The sequence below is a fragment of the Rhipicephalus microplus genome, chromosome 5, assembly GCF_043290135.1.
Source record: "Rhipicephalus microplus isolate Deutch F79 chromosome 5, USDA_Rmic, whole genome shotgun sequence".
Taxonomy (NCBI): Eukaryota; Metazoa; Arthropoda; class Arachnida; order Ixodida; family Ixodidae; genus Rhipicephalus; species Rhipicephalus microplus.
The window spans coordinates 143,264,096-143,288,534 of NC_134704.1; the positions used below are offsets into that span (position 1 = coordinate 143,264,096).

Consider the following 24,439-nt stretch of genomic DNA (forward strand, 5'->3'; position numbering starts at 1 on the left):
TAGGTGCTTATACAGGCTAAAAAGGTCAAATTTTAGAACTTAGCTTGTCTGTCTATAACTTGCAGTTTACTTCTGTTCAAATCCTGCTGCATTTGAATTTGCTTTGGAATTTATTACCATTTGCTTCGACATTGCTTCATGCCAAAAGGTGGTATTTGGAGAAGGTTACGAAGTTCATATTGTGGCCAAATGCACTGAATTCATTGTGACATACGCAAAAGTGCAAGGCATGCACTATTTCTAGGACTAGAGGACTGAAAAATCACTTGACAGGTCTGCTTTTGTTGGGCACAGCCCTATGAAGCCAACAAATAATAAACCAAGAAGAGTTTAGGTGAAGTTTTATTTGTAATTTTACAATTGAACAGAAGTAATTATGAGACAATGGGAAATAAAACTGCACAACAAAACGATCTGGTTTTAGTGGGATTTCAGTCATGTTGCTCATTGATGTAATTTGCCGAGAGGAGAGCGAGCAACTTATGTTGTCCGTGGAACATGATTGTAAGCTGCCTGCCATGTTTGGTGCTACAATATATTTGGATCGTCTTTGCTTTCTGACCACACTCAAAAAGTGTCGCTAGGCAAAGTATTAGAATGACTACATCGGCAACAGGTGTACTATCATGCGCTCGCTTACAGTAAAGTGCTGCTGACAACTATGATAGAATTTCACTAAACAGAATTTGTTCCTACATTGAGCTGCCTCTAACTTATTTGGTTTTCGTGGTACAGTTGACGACCGATAATTGGGACTCCACGGGGAATGCAAATAAGTCCAAATTATCGAAAGTCGGAAAAAACGAATCCGTCAGAAAAAAAAAGACACTTTTATTGACACTTCAGTCTACCGGTGGCCGAAAAAAGTCGTTAATGCGTTGCTGCACCCACTTCCGCTTACATGCAAGCAAGTCCGCCTGTATCTCCGCCAGTGTGATACGATCGCTGTACGACGACGAAAGAACAGCGAGGGCTCGAGACAGGTCTGCATGCGACGGCTCCGGAGCACACGGCGCGTCATCATAGTCAGAGTCAGAACCGCTGTTTGACGGTTGCAGAACCTGCTCAATTATGTCGTCGTCATTCAATTCGGCACACGACGACACTGCACTGTCGACGTTTGCAAAGCCTTCAGACGTAACAGTGTCAGGAATCGGCACACCGCAGCCTCGCAGTTCGTCGATAACGTCCGCACCTGAGCTCGATGCGCTGGGCGGCAGGTCCGGCTCTTCAGTTGCATTGCATTGTCGGGTTCTTCGGCTGCAGTGTCGGCGGTGTCGGGCTCACTACGCAACGTAAATCCTGCATGCCGGAAACAGTTGCTGATCGTGCCTGCCGACACTGCCTTCCAGGCATCAGCAAGCATGCTCATGGGTGACATCAAATCAACGTTGTATATTATATGGCTCTTTAAGCAGAGCAACACACCCTGCAGCCTGCGTGAACGATACAGCACCTTCATATTCTTGATGATACCTTGGTCCATAGGTTGCAGAATACTGGTCGTATTCGGCAGCAGGTATTCTAGCTCGATGGCTTTCAGACAGCTGATCGGCACATGGGCAGTACAGTTATCTACGAACAAAAGGACCTTGCGCTTTAGCAATTCAAACTTTCGGTCCAATTTTCCGACATACTCTTCGAACAGCTTTTGCGTGACCCACACCTTCGTATTGGCTTAGTACCAGACAGGCAAATTTTTTTTCCCTTTTAAAACATCGAGGGTTTTTCGATTTCCCAGTTACCAGCAGCGGGAGCTTTTCCATGCCAGAAGTGTTGCAGCCGACAATGACAGTGACTCGTTGCTTGCCGAGTTTACCTCCGTGGCAAGGTTCTCCAGAACGGTTGAGTGTCTTCTCCAGTAGTAGCTTATAGAAAAGCCCGGTTTAATCGAGGTTGAATGTGTCGTCAGCCAAGTAGCGCCGAAGCAGCTCCACCAACTTTCCACCGCGGTAGTTCACTACCAGTGTGCTATTTACGGCACCGCTCTCACCGCACATTTTTTTGAAAGCGAGGTCGTACCACTTTTTGAAGTTCCAGAGCCAGCCATCGCTGAACTTAAATCCATCAATGCCAAGGCGAAGTGCCAATGTCTCGGCCTTTTGCTTCAAAAGGTGGCCAGAAACGGGAACCCGTTAAGCGACGGTAGCGTTAAGCCAAATGCTCAACGCTTCTTGCAACTGCGGATGAACACCTTGGCGCACCCTCTTTTGTTCACTTCCGGATGATGTCTCCGTCGCGTCTAAAATCTTGTCCTTATTCTTCATGTAGTCCGATATGGTTTGCTTCGAAATGTTGAACTCTTGAGCAACTTCGACTTGCGGACGACCACTGAGCACTTGCTGAATGATGGCTGCTTCCTTTGCCATGGTTAGCGTTGTATGTCTGCCCCGTTTCGTCGGTGCGGCCTTCGGCACTGGCGGTGATGGCACCGTTTGTGCCATTTAACTTCAGATCTTGTAAGACAGCTCAACGTAAAATAAAGCAAGTCTCAAAATAAATGTGAACGCGCGCAGAATTCATTAAAACGCTGTACCGCACACACATGTGACAGAATGGCGGCGATAGCCGCCCAGCGAGGGTGGCGAGGGTATACAGGAACCGGAATGTGGGATAATCGCAATGTTGATACGATCCCCCACAGTTGAGCCGTGCCTCCAAGATTGGCAGTTTCAAGTACAAATCTCTGAGGCATAAAGTTGTGATCGAAATAAAGCCTCATAGATTATCAATTAGCTTTCGTTTTGATCTCTGAGGCCATACTTTTATGGTATGAGTGCCGGAGGAGATAATGGCTGCCAATTCGGCGTGCGCGACAGTCGGGCAGGGTCGGAATTATCGAATGTAGATCTGGCAGCTGTCCAAAATATTAGTCGTCTTTACACATTACTTCTATTGGACCATCGGCGGTGCCGGGCGACTGTCCGAATTACCGAGCATGTCCGAATTATTGGTGTCCGATTTATTGGTCGGCGACTGTATTTGTATGCTGCACCCCTGTACGTCTCTTTTAGTGAACAAAGCTCCTAAATGCAACATATTTCTTTGTTTCAAAGGTATTGTTCAGTGAAACTCTACTGTAATACCTTTGCTGATTTTTTCATGTTCTGTACACTTGAATGCCCTGCATGCTTTATTTTTCTTCTCTACATTGCAGGCTACCCGTTCGAGACATTCAGCTGGGACGAGCACCTCACGTTGTGTGGTGCTAAAGCGGCGCCAAAGTCATGCTTCCATCTCGTGAGTGCTTTTTTTTTTTCGAATGCATGTTTGCTTTTTCAACATGCGAAGTCTTCCGGGTGTTTGGAAATGCAATGACACACAGGCTGCACAGGGCTAAGTTGCCACCCAATATCAAGTGTCTTCCTAGTTGTCAATTACCCCCCGTCTTCAGCTATTGTGCTACCCCTTTTTGTCCCAAAATAGTAGCGTTGTATGAGTAGGGAAATTTGGAACCAAATCGGATACAAATACAGTCAAACCTCAATAGTCAAACCTCAATATATCGAACACGGATATATCGAATTATTGCCTATATCGAACGGTTCCTATATCACCAGGGAATTCGTATGCATTATTGATTTTTTATTTCAAACAAAGTTTGACATATAATGGATATATCGAACTCAGCCACCCCAAACCGCCTGCGCTCTATTGACAGGCGGCGAGCTTTCCCGCAATTCTCGAAAGTAGCGGTAGAGCAACGGGCGTTTACGAATGCTGCACACATCAATAGCGCCGGGAGCGCCACTTTAATGTAGCGGCGTATTTGCGCCGCAGCCTTGCAGCTTGCAGTCGTTGCAGTCTCTATGCTGTCAACGGCAGACTGCGCACTTGTTGCAAGCTCCTCCCTGGTAGCATCGGCAGGCATCGGTCGTTGTGCTCTTAACGGTTCGTGTGTTCAAAGTTAGCCCTGTCGCGCACTGTGGTGTGTGTAGTGATGGCTGCAAACGCGAAGAAACGGAAGACCCTGACTTTTGCTGCAAAACTGTAAGCAATACAGCGAGTCGAGAATGGCGGGAAGAAGTCGAGCGTCACTGATGAGTTACGCATACCAAGGAGCACATTGAGTACCCTGCTCAAAAACAAGAGCGACATAAAGGCCAAGGCCGAGAAGAGCCAGCACTCGGGTGCGCAGCGTGTACGCAAAGTTGCTTTTGAAGATGTTGAGAAATCGCTCCAGAAGTGGTTCATCGATGCAAGGGCCCGAAGTATTCCTGTATCAGGACCGATGTTGCAGCAGAAGGCAAAGAACTTTGCATTCATTCTCGGCGCCGAGAATTTCAGTGTTAGTAGCAATTGGCTGCAACGTTTCAAGGCTCTCTTCAACATTTTTGGGAAGACTGTGTTGGGAGAAAATGAAGACGCCAATGACGAAGAAATTTAGAAGTGGCTTGATCACGAGTGGCCCAAAGTTCTCGCCAAGTATGAGCCGAAGCAGATCTTTAATACTGACGAGACGGGCCTATTCTGGCAAATGCTTCCGCGGCAAACGCTGGACACTCGCAGGGACAAATGCCACGGAAGCAAGCAAGGCAAGGCCCGCTTGACGGTCCTATTGGCTGCCAATATGGATGGAAGCACGAAGCTGCGGCCACTCGTAATTGGCAAGTTTAAAACCCCGAGGTGCATGCGGAACTTCCCCAATATTCTGGTGACTTATGCCTGGAACAAGAAGGCGTGGATGATGAGGGATATTTTCCTCAAGTGGCTGAAGGCGTGGGATTCGGACCTGGCGCGTCAAGGACGGAAGGTATGCCTTATTGTCGATAATTGCACGGCACACCACACCGACGCCCAGCTGAGCAACATCGAAGTGGTATTCCTGCCGCCTAACACTACTTCGAAGCTCTAATCATTGGACCAGGGTAATATCCGCACATTTAAGGGGGGACGTGCCTTTCGAAACGAACTTTCTTGTTTCTGGTTAGATCTTGATGAAAATTGGCACAGAGACTAAGAATGACCTCATAATGCTTCCATAAAAATTTCAAGATGATATCATGAAAACTTTCTGAGAAACAAATAATTTCATTACTGGACCTCGTGGAGCGGCTGGAGAGTTTAAAAAATGACATAGAAAGTTGGTAAACACTGTGTGCAGAGGTGAATGTATGCTGTAGGGGGCTGCGTTTTCAAAATAATTTTTTCGCAACACTAAAATTTGTAATTCATGTTTTCTCCACTGATACTTCAATGAGCACAATTGCACTACAAACAAGAAACCCTACCAAAAATTTTTAAAAGGCTAAATTTTAAAAATAAGAACGCAGCCCCCTGAAGCACAGTTCAAGGAGCATTACAAAAAAAACAGAATGAAAAATCTGTCAAGTAGTTGCGAAGATATCTGCTCCACGAGCTGAGCAACATGCCAGAAAAACAGTATTGAGAAAACGATGTTCAAAGTCATGATTCACGGTTTACATGCCTAATAGGCACCAGGGTGGTAGTCCTTAGTGTCCTTTGCAGTGCGGTGTCATCCACGTCCCGTCGTACACCACCGTGACATTCTTAGTGGGTGTTCCCTCCATTTGGCTGTACACATTGCGAACGGCTGCAACAGCGTCGCAAAACACATGTGCCGCGGCTGCTGCGCCAGCTGGCCGAAATTCCCCCTTGAGATGCCTTTGAGAAGTCTTGTGGTGAATTCCCGTATGTGATACATTCATCACAGACCAAAAATCACTGAGTGCAGCTGATCCCTTTCCAATAGTTTTTATAGCTTGCATAGCCCTAATATTTACTTCAAATGACTTACTGTTTTCTATTCGCGGCGACGACCACGCATTTTTCGCGTCCGCGTTGCAAGCAGTGCAGGTGAGCACTATCTTTATCGCTAACCCGTGCTTAGTTCCGTGCTTCATCTTGAGTCCCGGCTCTTTGCACTGCGGGCACAGAGCACTGCCAAACAGGCCATTCAGGGCCGCGCGTTGCACGAGGAAAATCATCTTCGTCTTCCGTTTAGATGTCGCTCTCGTCCCCTTGGTCCATCAGTGACATCTTGCGCTCCGTCGCAGACACTGCTCTTAGGGACTCCTGAACAGCCGCGGCGCGTTCGCGAGATGCCTCCGCTGACACGAAACGAGGCTCTAATCGGGCCCGAATCGTGCTACTGGTGGTGCTGGTAGACGGCCTCGCATCCTCGCGCGAAGTACTTGGCTGAGCATCCGCGATGTCTACATCTTCGCGCGAAGTGCTAGGCTGGGCATCCGCGATGAATACATCCTCGTGCGAAGTGCTAGGCTGGGCATCCAGGATGTCTGCAGCCTGCGCGGAACGGCAAACGGATGTTTCCTCAGACAGCACAAAGCACTGCTCCACAGGCATATGAACAGTTTCGTCGGTGCTCCCGGACGATGCTCTGTCCGTGCTTGTGCTCGGCTGCGAGTCCTCGTCGTGCCGCACGCCGTCGTCGCTGCTCGCAGAAGTTGCCGGACTGAATTTCTTTTTCACGATTGGCGGCTTCGGCTTACGAGCACCAAATCGCTGCGCAGTCTTGCGTTTCTTCTTGAACGATCGCCGGTCCATGATCGCATGCGGGAACCGATCTCAAAAGTGCAATGCGCCGAGCTGGATAACAACGTTTTTCTCCTTTCACGAGCGCCGGTCTTATCGCAGCGCGATGCGATCTCGAAACCACGCCGCGACGAGTTGAAAACAAATGCAGTAAGCGGCCAGTCAGCGCTGTCAGCGCGTAGAGCAGACGACCTTTGCGCCGATTGCTACAAGCGACCGCACGAAACCACGCCGTGACGAGTTGAAAACAAATGCAGTAAGCGGCCCGTCAGCGCTGTCAGTGCGTAGAGCAGACGAACTTTGCGCCGATTGCTACAAGCGACCGCACGGGCGACCAATGCGGAGCCGCCGTACAGTCACGTGACGCGCGTCGCCAATCGGAAACTGTTGTGATACCTTTACACTTTGGCTTGCTGTGGGCTTGCTCTTGCCTGGTTCAGTCGGCCGAGGCGGCAAATTTGAAACGGAAGAATCGCGCTATCCATAGAGATAAAGATGGCGGCGCTAGGTTGCATGGTTGCGAAGATATCGCAGTTAGAAAAAAACGCCGTTTTTTCGCAATTTCCGTGAAATTCATCGCCACCCTAGCTTCGATAAAAATTTTTTACGTCATTTCTACGCTGTTTTCAGGGACGAAACTTCGAAATTAGATAAAAAAGGGGTCACAGAATGGGAAAATGAGATTTTCAGAAAATCGATTTTTTGGCCAAATTTCGCGATGCCAAAGCCGCGTCCCCCCTTAAGTCTAACTACAAGCGTCGGCTGATCGACATTCTGCTCGTAAAACTCCGGATGGGCCAAGATCTGAAGATCAATCTCTTGGGAGCCATCCAAATGCTCAAAGCATCGTGGGAAAACATCAAGCAGTCGACGATAGCCAACTGCTTCGGCATGCAGGCTGTGGTCGCACTGACGAGGAATCAGTGGAAGAATCCGAGGAAGCTGGGTTGGCATGTGCATGAAGAAAGTGAGCTCGCCGAAACGTGCAGCAAGCTGGAGAGCTTTGTAGGTGCCGAGCCGCAAAGCATGTGCATCGAAGACTTCGTTGGAGGTGATGACATCACTGGTACAACGGCGGAGCTCACGGATGTGGAGATTGTCGCCGAAGCTACTGCTGAGCAGCCAAATGAAGACTCTGCCGAGGTGGATCCCGCAAGCGCTGATGGTGCCCCGCTCCCGACATCAGCTGAGGTCGTAGCTGCCTTGGCCCTTGTGCGCCGCAACTGCGGCGCGATTGAAGGCACCGGCCTATCACTTATGGATCGCCTGTACTATATTGAGGACGCAGTCGTCAAACATGCCATGGCCAACAAAAAGCAGGATACTCTTTTTTAATACTTCAAACCAACACAATAAATACTATGTTTGAATCTTCAAGTGAGTATTTACTGCACCACGCTTGAACGGTTCGTTGGCTGTTTTCAGCAAGCTGTTGACGCATTTTTTTCGGGATTTTTTTTTATATTGAATTCTGGATATATCGAACTATTTTGCGATCGCCGCGCCGTTCGATATATCGAGTTTCGACTGTATGAATACAATGCTATTATAATAATCTGTGAATAGCGAGACAACCATTTTCGAGACAGGGCTTGAATTGTAAAATTTTTTATTTGAAATAAATACGTACTGAGCAACTTTTACAAAGTAGCAATACCGTAAGTTTTAAGTGACAAAATACACAACAAATATGTAAGCAAAGCTTGTTACTCACTAGTTATTATAGCCTATAAAGTGTTTTTAACTTTCGGTTGCATACATTGCTTGCTCCAGTATTCGAGGTGGTACATTGTTACCAGGTTCTAAATATCATTAGTACACTCAAAGTTGCATCTTACAAGGAAATAAGTTTGTTATATCCAAAAATTCGCTATAAAGGTTATTCCTAACACTGTTTTTAATGCAAGATTATCTTTTACTTACTTCGTCATAACCGATATTTTGTTATATCCAGATTGGTTATATTGAGGTTTGTGTCATGAATGAATGTCATGATTCCCTTGATAATGATATTGGATTGAGGACACATTCGCTTCAGCAGCGCAGTAGTTTAAAGCAAAAATTCCCTTATCCGGTGATGGAGTAAAGTTATGATAGTCTCGTGAAAGCTTGAACTGCATGCTTGAGCTGCATCCTTCCATTCACAAGTGGACGAGGCGAGATATATTGGATGTGTCACTTGACGGTCGCGGGTTCGGTCCCTGCCCATGGTAAGCTCTCTTTTCGTTCACTTTTCATTCCTCACATTTACATGACATTTACTACTAATAACATCCCCTGTACTTTCCTTGGCAATACAGTACTTTCAGTAAGCGAACATCTCCTAACTGAACTGCTGCTTGAATGGAGCAAGTGATTCTGACGAGATTGGTTTCGTCCTTGTACTCCGTACCTTTGTTCATCTCTAAGTAAACAAAACTGGTGTTAAATGAAGCATATTTTCTTGGTCCATTCAGGTTTTGTTTAATGAGAGCGAGAGTCTAATGTATTGTTTATTAGTTCTAATTAATATTTTGTCTTACAGGGCTGTGAAAATTCGGCATGTTTGCCACATCCTCTGCTCGTTGCACCATCTGTGCGCTGGGTTATACTGTGTTCCGTCTCGTGTGCATCGCAGGGCAGGGCTCAGTGTGCGGTGCCCTATATCACTCTTGTGGGGGTGCCTTAATACAGTGAACTAGATGTAGGTAGTGTGCCCACTGGCGTTCCAAATGTGATGTCGCCGATGTGTCCTTGAGTGCTAAGGAATGCACCAAGGCTCCCGAATCCTGATGGACCAGTTGGCTCTTGCCCGTTGGGATGACACCGATGTCGAGGGTTGGTGTTGATTGAGCGTTTATTTTTTTTTCTATGCTTCACAGAATTTGCTTGCTCACGTGATGTACTACACAGGAAATTAACTCGACTTAATTCTATTTCTGTCACCAGAATGTTGTGAAACGCAGCTTGAAATGCAGCGAAAGATCGTGCGTAAACATAATTGGTGTATGCCTAAACCAAAGTCTCAATTCCAGTTGAACAAGGTAGGCCTTATTCTGGAGCACAAGGGTTGTCTGGGAGCTTGCCTGTGTCGTGGTGCTAATTAATGCAATTTCGAAATGTGATGCAACCTGGTTATGGGCTTCAAGTTGCTTCGAAAGCCACTGGTCTCAATGATGTGAAATCTGCACCACATTTACACTCATTACTGCACCAAGCACTTCTCTTTAACATTTATTATGGTGCATTTTTTGAGGGGATTCTGTAGTTAGGCTCTAGAAAAACGAGATCCGAGGTAGCTGAGATGTGCCTTATCAGGTAGCGATTCTCCTCAACCCTAGCACTGTAAGGTCATTGCAGGTTGTTGTTCTGAAGAAAGTGTTGTTGGATATTGTCATCCTAGTATTGGTTTTTTATATTCCTGTGCCTGAGTCACTTTCTTTTTACTGCACAGGAAGAAGACAGCCTAGGATTTGAGCCAAACCAGAAGCTGGAGGTGGTTAATGGCAAGAATCCCAATGAGGTGTGCTCACGCTTGCATTTTCTGGTTACCGTGTTTACTTGCATATTAGGCGCACTTTTTTTTTTCAGAAAATCCGGCTCGAAGTTAAGGGTGTGCCAATTACGCGAGGTGAAATTTTCGAAAATTTCTGACTCGGTTCTTGCACTTTAAATCTGCACATCTGTCAAGTAAAAGGTGACCTTATTGTTTACCAATTAATTCAGCATAAAACAAACATACCTACGTACCTTTTAATGAACAAGCGAGAGCCGTCAACTGCACACACACACGTAAAATTTATTTACACAAAAATCGTAGGTGTTCCTTCTTTTCCCTATTCGGAGTCCGAGTTGGAAAGCACACATTCATCCTCGCTGAGCGGGGACTCGTTTTTGCTGTCCAAACCATCCGCACCCCATAACATGTCATCCTCACTCGCATCCAGTGCGTTCGAAATAGCCGTCTTCTTGAAGCTTTTCCCGATGATTTCGTCGGAGATTGCCTGCCACGCTTCCGTGATCCAAGCGCACAGCATTTACACAGGCGGCCTCTTAGCCTTACCACCTGTAGTCAGCTGGTGTCCTCCAGCCAACCAGATGGTGTACAGCCTTCGAACATTGCCCTTGAAAGGCTTATTCAAGGACACAACCAAAGGCTGGAGTATCGATGTGAGGCCGCCCCGGATCACTGCCAGATCTGTGTGCAGATCCTTTAGCTCATCTCGTACGTGGTCTACTAGGTGCCCACAAAAACTGTTCAGGGCAAGCATGAACAAGAACAACATACCACCCGGCTGCCAACCTCAGACTTTTTTCACCTGATCCACCATGAGTTCTGCGCTCATCCAGCCTTTTTCTTAGACTCTGACGTAGATGTCTTGAGGAAAATTTGCCTTTGGGAGCGTTTTACGTTTAAAAATAACATAAGGCGGTAGCTTGTGCCCATCCGTTGTCACTGCCAGCATTACGGTGCACCGTTGTTTATCAGCGCAAGGCGTTCTGACGATGACGCTTCGTGCACCTTTCTCCTCCACTGTCGTGTTTTGAGGCTTATCAAAGCAAAAGAGGGGTCTGATCAGCGTTGCCAATCTGGGACAAAATGAAGTCTTTCTGCTGTCGGAGCTTTATAACGAAATGGTGGAAGTCCACCACTTTGTCCTCATATGCTGCAGGTAAGCGCTGGCACAAGGTGGTCCACCTTCGCAGTGCGAGGCCATGGCCCCGCATGAAATGAATTGTCCATCCGGAGCTGGCTTTGAACCTCTTTTGCTTCGATGCACTGTGCTCGGGCTATTCTGCGCGCCTCAGTCTGCACAATATCCAATGACACGGCACAGCCGTCTTGTCGTAGCTCCCGTATATGCCGGACCAGTTGCTCTTTGACGTTCGGATACCTGCCGGTTTTGGCACCGCGGAAAGCCTGTCATGTCTTCTTCATTGCCGTAAGTTCTTTTCTTACTGAATACTGGTTACCGAATACTCGTTTCTCCAACAGCGAAATGCCTGCTTGCAGCCCAATTGTTGAGCTCCCGCACGTACTACACTGCCTTCAGTTTAAATCCAGCCGTGTAGCTTGCATACTTCCCCATGGCGGAACCAAAGTTGAATACACGACCACAGCATACACACACCGCTTGCAAAGTGGCGTTTCTTTCTTCTTCTTTTTTTTTTTCTCTGATGGTGGTGATGGCGATCGAGCCCCCGGTGTTGTACACGTGACCTCTAAGGAGCGCAGCGTTTTGAGGGGGGGGGGGGGGGTATTGGTAATTGATAAAACAGCCGTTTCTTTTTTTTTCGCTCATGGACGTTTTTTTTCTTCAAGTTTTATTTCGACAAACACGTTGGTTAGGTCGTTGCACTTCGAATTTTTTTATTTGCTTCTGGATCTGCCTTTTTTTTTTCTTCAGGGTACGGAGACTGCACTCTAACTGTACCGCTGGGGGGTAGGATTGTTTCTGATCACGGCCAAGTTCGGTGTGTGCCTATTGTGCGTGGAATTTAAAAAATTAAATTTTTCGTGACTAAACTAGGCGTGTGCCTATTATGCGAGTGCGCCGATTATGCGAATAAATATGGTACAGTAATACCTCATTATAAAACCAGGGAAAAGTTTGAGATAAGCAAAGTTGCGCTAATGGCTGGGAAAATTTAGCGCTGTTCAGAAAAATCGCTACTACTTACTGGCTCTTCAGCGGCAGTTTCTAATCTTTTTTCTCGTGAAGGTATAAAAGGAAAAAAAAAAAATAACATACAAGAGACTTTAACCAGCTTGGTTTTGGTGCACTGCCGTTTCAGTATTCAGCAGAGAAAAACTGCCTAGATCCAGCACAGAAAAACACCTTGGTCGATCAGCTTCTGCACAGACGTCTTATTTTCAGGAAAAAGCTCGGCTGTCACAGCCTCCAAATTCTCTATTTTGCCGTGGCCTGGGCAGTTGTCGACAATGAACAGTACTTTTCTGTTTTTGTTGGCTATCTTGTTATCTATAGCGTGAACGTACTCTTCGAAAAGAGTAGCAGTCATCCATGCTGCCATATTCACACGACAGATAACGCTATGCAGCAGTCGTGCATTTCCAAAGCACCTAGGCTTAAGAGCTTTGCCAATTATGGGTAACGGCAGCTTCTCTTCACCTGTGGCATCAACCCTGAAAAGAACCGTGACCCTGTCCTTTCATTTTTTCACTCCAGAGCACGCTCCACTCTTCAGTGTGAAGGTGCGTGTGACTCGGCAATATTTAAAAAGAGGTGCTGACTCGTCAAGGTTTTCACAAACTGTAAAAATTCCTGGTACATCGGCTGCAGGGAAGCCGTTGTGTTCGGGGGCAGGAATAGCAGCTCAATGTTTCTCGAAACCGAACACCTTCATGTGCACACTACAGTTGTCCAGCATGAACAACACCTTCGGAGCCTTGACCGCAAAGCGGCGTTCAAGCTGACGCAGCCAGGCTTGAAATAGTTCGGCAGTCATCCAAGCCTTTCTATTAAACCGGTAGTCGGCAGGCAGCTGCTTAATATTCTTAAAACATCTTGGCTTCATTGTGAGGGCTGGGCGGGCTAGGCATGAAGGCTGAGAGGCGTTGTGAACGAGAAGAATGCGCTTTATTCGAACATGAAAACGTGCCGACCGCGCCGGAGGCGGGAGCGAGATTGATAAAACGTGTCCCCCGGCCCTCGCTTGGGCTTGGAGTTTATCTGAGTAAAGGCGCCGCAGGTGGCGCTGCCGATTAGATAGGCCGCTACGCTATAGTGCGCATGCGGGCGCTCACATCCGGCCCCTCCTTGTCTGACCAAGTCCCATTGGTCTAGGAAAGGAGCACTACTTGGTGGCTTCACTGCGAGAGAGAATAGTCCTTCAAGCGCTCGGGTGGGCGCTTTTGGCGGTGAGGTCGCGAGGAGGGTACCGCTGGAGGCAAAACTGCAGGGCCAAGGGAAACTGGTGGTTGAGATAACTCATTGCCAACACTGGGAGAGCCAGATAAGTCACACAAAGGCCACTCTTGGGTTTTCACAATGTAAGGCTCGACATAAGGTGGCACGTAGTGCTTGAGTTGAGAGACGTGCACTATCCTGTCTTGGAGTCGATCACGAGGACCTTGACCAGTTACGCGGCTAACGACAAACGTAACGGGTGTTTTCTGGTTGGTGATTTGGTATATTCCCTTGAATTTGGGTGCCAACTTTCCAGTTCCATCTGCTACAGGCTCTTGGCGGCGCACCCAGACGAACTGGCCGACTTGGAAGGAGTGGTCTCGATGGGACTGATCATATGCTGTCTTCCGTTTCCCTTGTGCTTCCTCGGTATTACTTGCTGCTACGGCCCGGTTCTGAGACAGCATTAGGAGACGGTCTTGTAGGGTCCTGGCTGTGGCGGGACGGTGGCGTTGATATGGGAGCTTGGGGACGTATCCATACAGTAGTTCAAATGGAGAGAAACAGCTGCTGGCGCTATAGCTTGTGTTGATGGCAAAAGCAGCTTCTTCGAGTTTGCTTGCCCAGGAGGTCTGGTCCGTTGGACACAGCTTACGAAGAACGGAGACTAAAGTCCCATTGCTTCTCTCTACAAGACCATTGCTGGCTGCGCGGTATGCCACTGAATAATGAATCTCAGCACCGTGCATGTGCATGAAGTGCTTAAACTGGTGAGATTCAAAGGCTGCTCCATGGTCAGACATGCAGTCATCAGGACAACCAAAGCGGAAGAACACCGACTGTAAATGTGCTATAACTTCCTTAGCTGATGTTGAAGTTACAGCCGCTGGGACAATGAAACGCGTGGCAAAGTCAATGACATTCAAAATGTACTTCTTTCCTGAAGCAGCCGGCATTGTGATGTGATCAATGGCAATTAAGGCAAAAGGAACATCCGACACTGGCATGAGACCCATTTTGCCAACACTTTTAGATATTGGGCGGTTGTTGCTTTGGCAGATCTGGCATGCTGTGACGTAGTGGGTCACTGAAGACGTAAGGTTTGGCCACCAGTAACGTTCTCTCACTTTGGTCAGTGTCCGGGTTACATCCATGTGGCCTCCACCGTCATGAACAACCTCCAGGACAGCCTGGCGCATCTTTGCTGGCACTACAATAGCTTGAGAACCTGAAGTCGCGTCACTATGGTACAGGATGTCATCAATTATGGCAAGGTCATGGTCCCACGATTCTGAAGATGACAGAGAGCGACGAAGGTCCTGGCACTCTTTGTCTTCTGCTTGCATAGCTGCGAGAGACTGTGTCTGATGGAGGACTGCTGCAGATAATCGTGACAGCATGTCAGCAACCACGTTTTGACGGCCTGGATGGTGCTGCACAGTGAAGTCGAACTCTGTAAGATCCATCAACATGGTCGTAAAACGACGTGAAGGCCTGATGTTGGCTGTTAAGCATGCAACGGTCCAGTTGTCAGTCAACAGGCAAAATTTCTTGCCGAGCAAGTAGTGTCGGAACTTGATCGTAACCGCCCAGTGGACACCAATACACTCCCAAACGTTGCTATGCAACTTCTTCTCTGCGGCCGTGAGTGCACGACTCGCATATTCGATCACAGTTTCTTTTCCACACTGTTTCTGAGAGAGCACAGCACCAATTGCGGTTCCTGAGGCATCTGTTGTGACTGTGGTTTGGGCGTCTGGATCAAAATGGCCCAGTACAGGTGCCTCTGTTAATGCTGTGCGAATTCGCTGAAAGGCTTCATTGCAGTCGCTGGTCCAGGCAAACTCCTCAGACCGTATGAGACTCTGCAACGGTGCTGCTATCCGAGAGAAATTCTTCACAAATCGGCGATAGAAGTTTGCTGTCTGGAGCCATGACAAAACTGCTTTGCTGTTTGCAGGCTGTGGGATTTTCATGATGGCTTCGACTTTGGCAGGGTCAGGCTGCTTGCCGTCCCTGCTCAAAATGAATCCGAGAAACCTGATAGACTTCAAAGCAAACTTACACTTGTCAAGTGAAACTTTGAATCCACTGGCAAGGAGTGCACCAAGTACTTCGTCGAGTAACCTTGCAAACTCGTCAAAAGTTGGCGCAAAAACCAGAACATCATCCAAGTACACCCGCACACCGCACTTTGGGCAATGGGGCTGCAGGTTAGCAAAAATTGACTGCATGGCTCGCTGGAAAGTGGCAGGTGCGTTCTTCAGCCCAAATGGCATGCGGGTCCACATAAAGGTGCCATAGTGGGTCACAAAAGCAGTTTTTGCCTGGTCTTCCTTACGAACGCGAACTTGCCAGTAAGCAAACTTTAGGTCAAGGCAGGCGAAGTACTGTGACCCAGCAATGTCATCCATGATGTCATCCGCATGTGGAAGTGGTTGCACGACGTTCACAGTCATCTTGTTTAGGGGCACATAGTTAACACAAAGGCGCTTCTTGCTACCTCGGCTGACAACCACTGCGGGGAATGCCCAAGGTCCTAAGGCTGGTAGAATGATGCCTTGCCGAAGGAGTGTGCTTATTTGAGCCTCAAGAAAACGACGGTCTGCAGCAGAGTAACGGTAAGGGGATCGACTGTATGGCACAGCATCGGGAAGAAGGTCGATTGAGTGTTCAACACCCTCGTACAGACCTAAGTCATCCTCTTCACGAGCGAATACTTCAGCGTGCTTCGAAAGAATGCTCGTGATTTCCCGTTGTTGATGTGCTGGCAAATGGCTACCAACCTGAGCGGCAGGCAAGGATGGGTCAATGCAAACCTCTATTGTTGAAGAAGCACCTCGCCTGCATTCAGAAGACGGGCCGTTGGTGTTTGAAACCTCATATTGACAAGATAGTGCTAACCACGGGGGTTCATCTGGGCCTGGGAGTGGCATTCGCTGGAGGCCTGCTGAGCTGTGGTGTCCAGATACATGGTAATTGAAAGATGACCCCTGGATCATAACAGCGTTCGACATCCTGGGCAACAGTCGCTCATAGCACCGCACACTTGTTCCTGTGGTGGGATGACGAATTTCAGTTGGCATGGGTGGCTGGAACACCAACTGTGCGTGACTGGCAGCAAACCAGTCTTCCCCCAATATAAGTGGCATGGCATTGTTATCGAGGACGGCGGCTTCCACCAAACCGGTGATGGGTCCCACAGAGATCTTCAAGCAGATAGCACCAGCAGGAGCCACTGTCGTTCCTCCAACGACAACTAGAGGGGGTCTGGTCCAGGGCAGGAGGGGCAAAGATCTGACAAGGTGACGAGAAACAAGTGTCACCTTGGAACCACTGTCTGGAAATGCGTCCCCTTGGCCGCTTCCAGCAATTGTGGCGTTTACAAGGGCGCATTGGACCAGCGATCCATCAAGGGTCTCGGAAAGTGTGCTGTGAAGAGCTGGCGAAGGATGCGTTGTAGACTGTGTGGCAGTAGCTCTGGATGGGCACTTTGAAGCTAGATGTCCTTTTTGGCGGCATTGAAAACACACGGCTTCGGCCAAGTTCTGGCCAGAACGGTAGGCAGGAGCGCCGTGCCTCGTAGAGATGGTCAGGTACCGAGCCTCTTGTTGGTCTGGTGGTAGGGCTGCGATTCGCTGCGGCTGTCTTGTTTTGTCTGGTACCGCCTGAACATTCGTGCCCTCTTCACTGTGGTGGGGCACCTGTGGGCTTGGCATTACTAGTTTGGTGCTTGAATACCCTGGGCGTGGGAGTCGACGAGACAAGTGGCTCAATGTTTGGTCAAGCTGCGTTACGATGTCCATATAGGCGGCGACGGTTTCTGGCCGTTGTGCTGCTATAGTAGTGGCCAGGTTCTCGTCGGAAATGCCCTGAAGGGCGTACTCTATGCGCTGAGTGTCGGTAAGAGTGACTGGGCATCCCGAAATGAGCTTCAACTTCGCCAAAGAATAGTGGACCAGGTTCTCTCCGTGCGCTTGCACGCGACAAGTAACAGCTTGTTGCCACTGTAGTAAGGTTTGCTTGGCGCTGAATTGATCCAAGAAAGCTTGCCTGAAGGCGTCCCAGGTGGGACACTGACGGCCAATGACTGCTTTCCAATCCGCGGCTGCTCCACGGAGCTTTCCCAGAGCGACGGCGAGTACGGTTGAAGGCTCCCACGAAGCTAGGTTTCGAGTTCGTTCCAACTCTTCAATCCAGTGGGACGCTGAAATGCTGCCGTCTCCATTAAATGTAGGAAGCGATGCGGACAGGTCTGGAAGGGTCGTGACCTGAACTGGCGCTGCAGCGCGTTGTGACACTTGAAGGAGCTGTTGAAGTAAACCCGTCAGCAACTCGGTACTTTGGGCTGCATCGAAGCTCGAAGGAAGCGGCGTAGTGTTCGGGCGCTGGCTGGACGCTGAGGAATCTGGGGAAGGCGACAAAGGCGTCATTGAGCGGTTTTGGGCTATATCGGCGAGGAGACGATTGATCACTTCTTCCTTCGGCCCCGTAGCGTCCAGGTTTCGGCGAACCAACTCTTCACGGAGGAAGTCTGCTGTAAAGCCGGCGAGGTCCTCAGGCGTAGCCTCGTTCCAGTTCACAAGCGGCATGGCGTTCACAAGAAATTAGCAGAAGGAGCACAAGACTCACGAGAGACGAAAAAGGCGGGCAGGTCAAGTTGGTTCGGCTCTGCAGGCGAGCTACTTCATCGGGCGGGTGGGCGTCAGCACGACGGTCGGCGAAACAAAAGGCAAAGGCACGAAATGACTCGGACGAAGCGGCCGAAAGGCGTATCGGGCGGCGGACGGTAAACACAGGACGGAGCGCCGCGCGGCTAGTCCGGCGGATCACTTCACGAGGCGGGCAAAAGGCGACGTTCCAGGCATGGTTCGGAGTCGACTGCGCCAGTTGTGAGGGCTGGGCGGGCTAGGCATGAAGGCTGAGAGGCGTTGTGAACGAGAAGAATGCGCTTTATTCGAACATGAAAACGTGCCGACCGCGCCGGAGGCGGGAGCGAGATTGATAAAACGTGTCCCCCGGCCCTCGCTTGGGCTTGGAGTTTATCTGAGTAAAGGCGCCGCAGGTGGCGCTGCCGATTAGATAGGCCGCTACGCTATAGTGCGCATGCGGGCGCTCACATCATAGCCTTCCCTATCGCCAGCAGTGGCAGCTGCTCTGTCCCGTTTATGTCAGCGGCCAGAAGAATTGTCACCCGCTCTTTGCTCTGTTTTCCGGCAATGCACGGGTCCCCCTTAAACGGGATTGTCTTGTCAAGCAGAGCCTTAAAGAACAGCACTGTTTCGTCGTCGTTGAAAATGTTGCGCAATGTATCATCTGTGTTTTAGTCTAGATTTGTCACCCCTTCAAGCCAGACCACACAGACTTATTGATGTGTGCTACTAAATGTGTGTACTGTGCTTTGTTGGCTTACTATTAGCCCCCCCCCCCTTTTTTTTTTCCATATCGCTTTTTTTGTCATTATCCAGTCTTTCCCATGGTTCAGTTTGGCATTTACGAAAGGAGTCCTCTTGTCATTGAATAAATTGTCATTCAGTGCTTGTGTGTCGTATCTCTTACATGATCGTTTATTTGGACTGGTAATGTACTTTTAAGCAGATCTCAATGAAATGTGCTGTCGCTTAGTGGTGCATGGTACTGAATAGACTTTCTTATAGACCTCTATGTGTAAAACTTAATGCACAAATAAGCCAATGCTTTAGCTGGAACAGCCATATGTACTAACTCTCTTTATTTGCAAAACGTTTTCCTTACACTCAGCAGCAGTTGCCATCAGTGCTGCATTGTGAACATTTTATTTATAAATACAGACTACTTTGTACTGTAAAGTACCTAATCATCGAACTTCGCAATTTTTGAAAACCTCAGCCGTCTCGGCAGCCAATTTTATTCCTTGACCAAACTGGGTTATATTCAACCTTGAACTTGAATTGTAAATCCACGATGTAATGCTTACAGAACGGTACAAAGTTCAAGTGAAGAAAATTTAGCTTACCTTTTCACTTTTGTCACTGCAAAAAAGAAAATGCTGTATTCTAGTTAATATTTCGAAAGCATATCAGTGTAAGCTTATTAGGTGCTTTTCTCTAATGTCCCTTTGAATTCAGGGTAGAGTCTCTTTTATGTGTGTGTCTTTAACATGATATTTTATCTCCCTGTTTGTTCTCCGTCATGTGCAGCTGTGTGTTGGAACAGTGGAACGCGTCTGCCCTCCACTGGTGTGGGTCCACCTAGAGGATGGCAGCGAGGGTGGCTCCAGCGTGGTGCTTCCACTGCGCTCGCAGCAGCTGTTTCCCGTCGGATGGTGCGGTTCAAACGGATGGCCCCTTCGCAAGCCCCGCGACTGGGCCCCTCCCCACCATCCTCCTGCACCGTCACCATTAAGGCGTGGAAGTGGTGGGGCAGTGGCTCCATCATCATCTGCAGCGGCCACTGACACAAACAGGTGCTGTGGAGTAAATGTCCCAGGCATTACATGAAGCCTGTTCAATAAATAAATCTACCGATCAATTAATCGTTTGCATTAAAAACTTTTTATATTTGTGGGGGTCATATAAATAAATATAAGATCTAGTAAAGCAATAACTGAAAAACGAGGAAAAAAATGAACTGCTTAGAATTCTCTTTCAGTGTCTACACGTGAAAAAAAATAGTAAGACGCCTGGTACATTTACTCATGTCCAATTAGCACAAATATTTTTTTGAGCACCTGTAGTGCTATATTTTTTTAATAAATGCAGCGCCACTGCTGCCAACACAGCATATGGTCACTTTTTCGGACCCCTTCAAAAGACTGTCACTGGATGTGCCAGCAATGATGTAACACTTTTGGCATAGGGTCAAACTGCCATGGCTTGTAGTAGATGACCGAATTTCTTGCATAGATCAAAGTTCACGAAAGTGGTTTTCCAAGACAACAATTTTTGCTCCATCGTCTTTCTAAACTTTATCACTGGTGCACGTGTTGGTACATTCAGCCACAACTTCATTAACAGGCAGAAGTGCAGAGGTGAGAATGGTGCCATGCACATGAATTTCACTGGTGTATGTGGTTATGTCAGCACCAATTGTTGAAGACTTGAAAGAACTAAGCTGACACAGCACATGTGCACGACCACCATGATGACCTCAAAAAATACATAGATGCCGTAAAAAGATCATGTACTATTTTTGCAAACAATAATGATGATGAAACGATGCCAATGCGATGGGATAAACACATGCCAATCTCAAAGGACTTGCTTTTGCGAATCGCGAGTGCCAAGAACAAATTCATAGTCCACTGCATCATAGACGCCATCAATATATAATACTCAACGGCTATGCTTTCACCTGCAAGAACTGAAAGTATGTGATGTGTGTCACGAATTGTGCAACTCTTGCGGCTAGTCTTATGGTAAAGCCAGGTGAAGCTGCATGAAAAAACAAACGGGGCTGCTTGACCTGCTCACAGCACACTTGGCAACATATGCTAGAATGGTCGTGCGGCTGGGACTTCACAGGGGGGTTCATATTACACTGGGTCGTATCCGAACTGTGCCAGGACTGGCGGAAAATTATGCTACAGCCGTGAAAAATGTGGCACTGAAGAACGTAAAAGTGGGACTTGCATAGTATTTACCCCTTCAGAAAGTGAAGGGAATTGGTAAGACAGGGTTCTACTGGCCTCAACCAGGCTTCCAGTAGTTCAGCAGTATGTGTTGGTAGCATATATAGCCTGGGCACATGAATGAAAAAAAAAAAAAAGAACATGCATTATGCCTGTAAAACCTTGTAACTAAAACATCGTAACTTTAGTTCATCATCTTTGGTATCTATTTATTAGGGTTGCATGAATAGGAAGTTTTGAGACCTAATCGACTATCAATCAGACAGTACCAGTAGCTAGTTGAATCGAATGTTGAATATCTTTTTAATGCAAAACCATTGTTTCTACAGCTATTACCAAATGATCATATTCAAGTATTCACAATTTTAACATTGAATGCAGGAAAGAAGCAACGGTAACGAATAAGCAGATTCTTCACACTCACTAAACTCTTTGGAGAGTGTGAATTATTGTTGTGTAGTCAGTATCATATGGTCTCCACGAGTAAAGTAGCTTGACTCACTACGTAATGTGCTGTTATGCATGTGCCTTGACTCCTTGCATGAAATTAGTCTCATGATTGTCCTGTTTAATTGCAGCCGTTGACTTACAGAAATATGTGCTGAATAGAACTTTGGTTTACTAAATAGTGGTTACTTATTGAATAGGCTATTCAGAATTATTATATCATTTTATTATTTGCACGATTTCACATATATTGGCATGCCTTAATTTAGTTAAAACTCTTTGCTACTCAAAAGTATTTTTGTGGAAGTTTAGATTACATTTTATCAACCTAAATAGTTGGTAATGTCGTGCTTCACGCTTACACGTTTACAAGAAGCGTTTTATACAGCCAAATCTCATTAATTCAAACAGGCTTAATTCAAACTTACGGTTAATTTGAACTTACGATGAGGTCCCGTCAAAGCTATGTGTATTCCAATGGGCGAAAACGCCCGATAATTCGAATGCGCAAACACTTGCTACGGTTAATTCGAACATACCATGCTCAGAAAATGCTCTCAGCACCCTGCCCAATCTCGCGGCGGCACCTGCGACACCTCAACGCTGCGCGCGGAGGGAATGAAAAGGAAAGAAAAGGCTACAGTGGAATGTTTGCTCTCTCCCAAATGCTGATCTGCGACGCACCCGTTTCACGCTTCTCCCTTTTCCGTCCCTGCCACGTAAAGACCCCTCTCCTTCCGACGCCACGCGGGAAGGAAGAGAGGATAAAAAAAGGAAGCTGTGGCTGCATTGAAAAATGTGTGCTTGAAAGAAATGAAAAAGGCGCTATCTTCTGCAGCCCTTGCCCCTTGCGGGAGCATGGCTCTGCGCCTTGAGGGGGGGTCTCTCATGCACCGGTACCACGCTTTTCTCTTTCCCGTCCCTGCCACGTAATCCTTCTTCTTTCAACGATGCGCACGAAGAGAAAAAAAAAAAAAAAGCTGCTGTGGAGTGTTGGTTTTCTCTCAATTGCCGATCTGCTTCTCTCCGCGTGGAGACGCTCCTCCTTTCTCGTCACGTGCTGGCCATGCTGCCACTGCGTAGCGGAGAGGCTCCGCTACGCAGTCGTTGTCGTCGTCTTTAGAAAGTGTCAATGCTAGAAATTTCCGTGCACAACTTCTCTTGCCAGGAGAATGCTGAAGCTGCTGAAGCCAAAGTAGAAATTCTTTGCTAGCTGCGTGCGAAATTGACTCTCTGCAAGACAAACGCGTGCAGATTACTTCGATTAAAAATGGATGTCCTGTGATTTGTGATTAAATGTAAGTCTTCTGAAACTTCCCCCTCATGTGTTGGCTCAATGCACATGTGCCACTGCATGGAGAGCCCTCTGTTTATTTAGCTCTCAATTATTTGAATTTCTTTTAATTCAAACAAATTTTCGGGCCCCTTCGAGTTTGAATTATTGAGATTCGACAGTATAAGGCTAGGGTACGGGGAGAGATAAATGTGGGTCTGCACTCACATCTGTGCAGCCACATTGAAGATGCAGGGAAATCTCAAAGGTTGTGCAGTCTGACAGTGTGACGTCATGATGTCACTCGAGGTAATCACTGATCTCATCTGATAACATCGGCAGCTCGTGAGCTGTCTTTCTATCGGGAGGTAATGCCGATGCTCAGTGAGATGGACGGTGAATTTTTTTCTAGCTTCTTGTGACGCTTTTGTATTAACACATAGTGTGTGCGCTTGTTGGCCCCATGTGATGTGCTACAACTCTACTTGTCACCTAACTTTACTGGATGAAATGGCTCATAGATTTTTTTGGTGTGTGTGAATAGTTGTTTGATCAGTGGTAATACGCCTTTATTGTTTTTTTTCTTTCACTGCAGCAAGAAGTCGGGTTCTGTGGAGGCCAAGTCAGGTGAGATCTTGTGCACCAATATGGTTCCGAGGATTGCTCCGTGTTTTCTGTGGCAGATTAACTGCGGAAGATGTTGCAAGTTCTCGAATTGAAGAGGACTGTATCCTAGCCTTACAAGCCGTCTTCCTTCAAGCACCCACAAACGTGTGGCTCTGTCGCTTTCGCTTAGTAGCATCAACCTTTGATGTGGCGCTCCTTTTGCTTGCGTAATTTCTCCTCCCAGTATTCCTGAATTTTTGCTTTTACCACTGTCACAGGCTTACAATTCTATGCAGCTACAGTTAAACCTGCTTATAACGAACCTCCATATAATGCATTCTTCAATATAACAAAGTTTTTCTATTCCCCGCCATTGCTCCATAGAATGCACACGCATAAAGTAACAGTGGGAGACAACCTTGATATAACGAGTTTTTCCCACGGACAATCTAGGAATTTCGCTCTGCATTTCGGCATTTTTGTACGCGCGGGCATCTTCCGCGGTGGTCCCGCCGTCGACAAAGCGCAAAGCGGCGGCGGCACGCACAGGGCACCACGTTAGAGCGAGCGCATGCTCTCACTATCACCACCCACAATGCGTGGGTGTGGGCAGGCAGGCCTGCACCGTACGAGCCGGCAATGCCACCGTTCTCCCGGGCGCGTGCGCCAGTGTGCCCCCCCTCCCCCATCTCCGAACCAAAAAAAAGATGACTGCGCGTTGGCAGTGTCACGCTTTTAGGTAGCATCACATATCCGAGGCCGCTTTACCTCTAAAGGGCGCTTTACCAAATAGTTTTCTGCGGTGTCTGTGTTCGTGTCGTTCGCTTTTCGTTTTTGGCGCCTTGCGCACGTGCATTGTTTCACCACACGTGCATAGTGTGCTCCCACGACGTTTAGCTTTGTTTTTTTTTGTTGTGATAGTTATATGGACAATCTCCGCTTAATTTTTTTTGTGCCGCTGCCGCCCTCATTCACCATACACACAAACACACACGCACTCACACACACACGAAAAATCAAGAAAGAAGAAAAAAAGCCGCCCGCACTCAGCGCCCTGCAGCTTGTCACTATGCAGCGACGTGCGTTTATCTCTCACGCGTACTTTGCCCCGCTAGTGGGGGTGGGGTGGAGGTGGGG

At 47.7% G+C, this 24,439-nt stretch overlaps 2 protein-coding genes across 3 annotated transcripts in view; both read left to right on the plus strand.

Moving 5' to 3' along the window:
- Positions 1–24,439, plus strand: part of LOC119174210 (scm-like with four MBT domains protein 2) — a 122,282-nt gene that overhangs the window by 46,567 nt on the left and 51,276 nt on the right. For both annotated transcript variants that reach the window (XM_037425033.2, XM_075896000.1), the window contains exons 11-14: positions 3,158–3,240; positions 9,950–10,018; positions 19,547–19,812; positions 23,292–23,323. In XM_037425033.2, coding sequence (XP_037280930.2) covers positions 3,158–3,240; positions 9,950–10,018; positions 19,547–19,812; positions 23,292–23,323 — 450 coding nt within the window. The remainder of the gene's footprint in view (positions 1–3,157; positions 3,241–9,949; positions 10,019–19,546; positions 19,813–23,291; positions 23,324–24,439) is intronic.
- Positions 7,309–8,273, plus strand: LOC142817947 (uncharacterized). Its single transcript, XM_075896001.1, has one exon. The coding sequence runs from the start codon at positions 7,309–7,311 to the stop codon at positions 7,849–7,851; it is 543 nt and encodes a 180-aa protein (XP_075752116.1). The 3' UTR covers positions 7,852–8,273.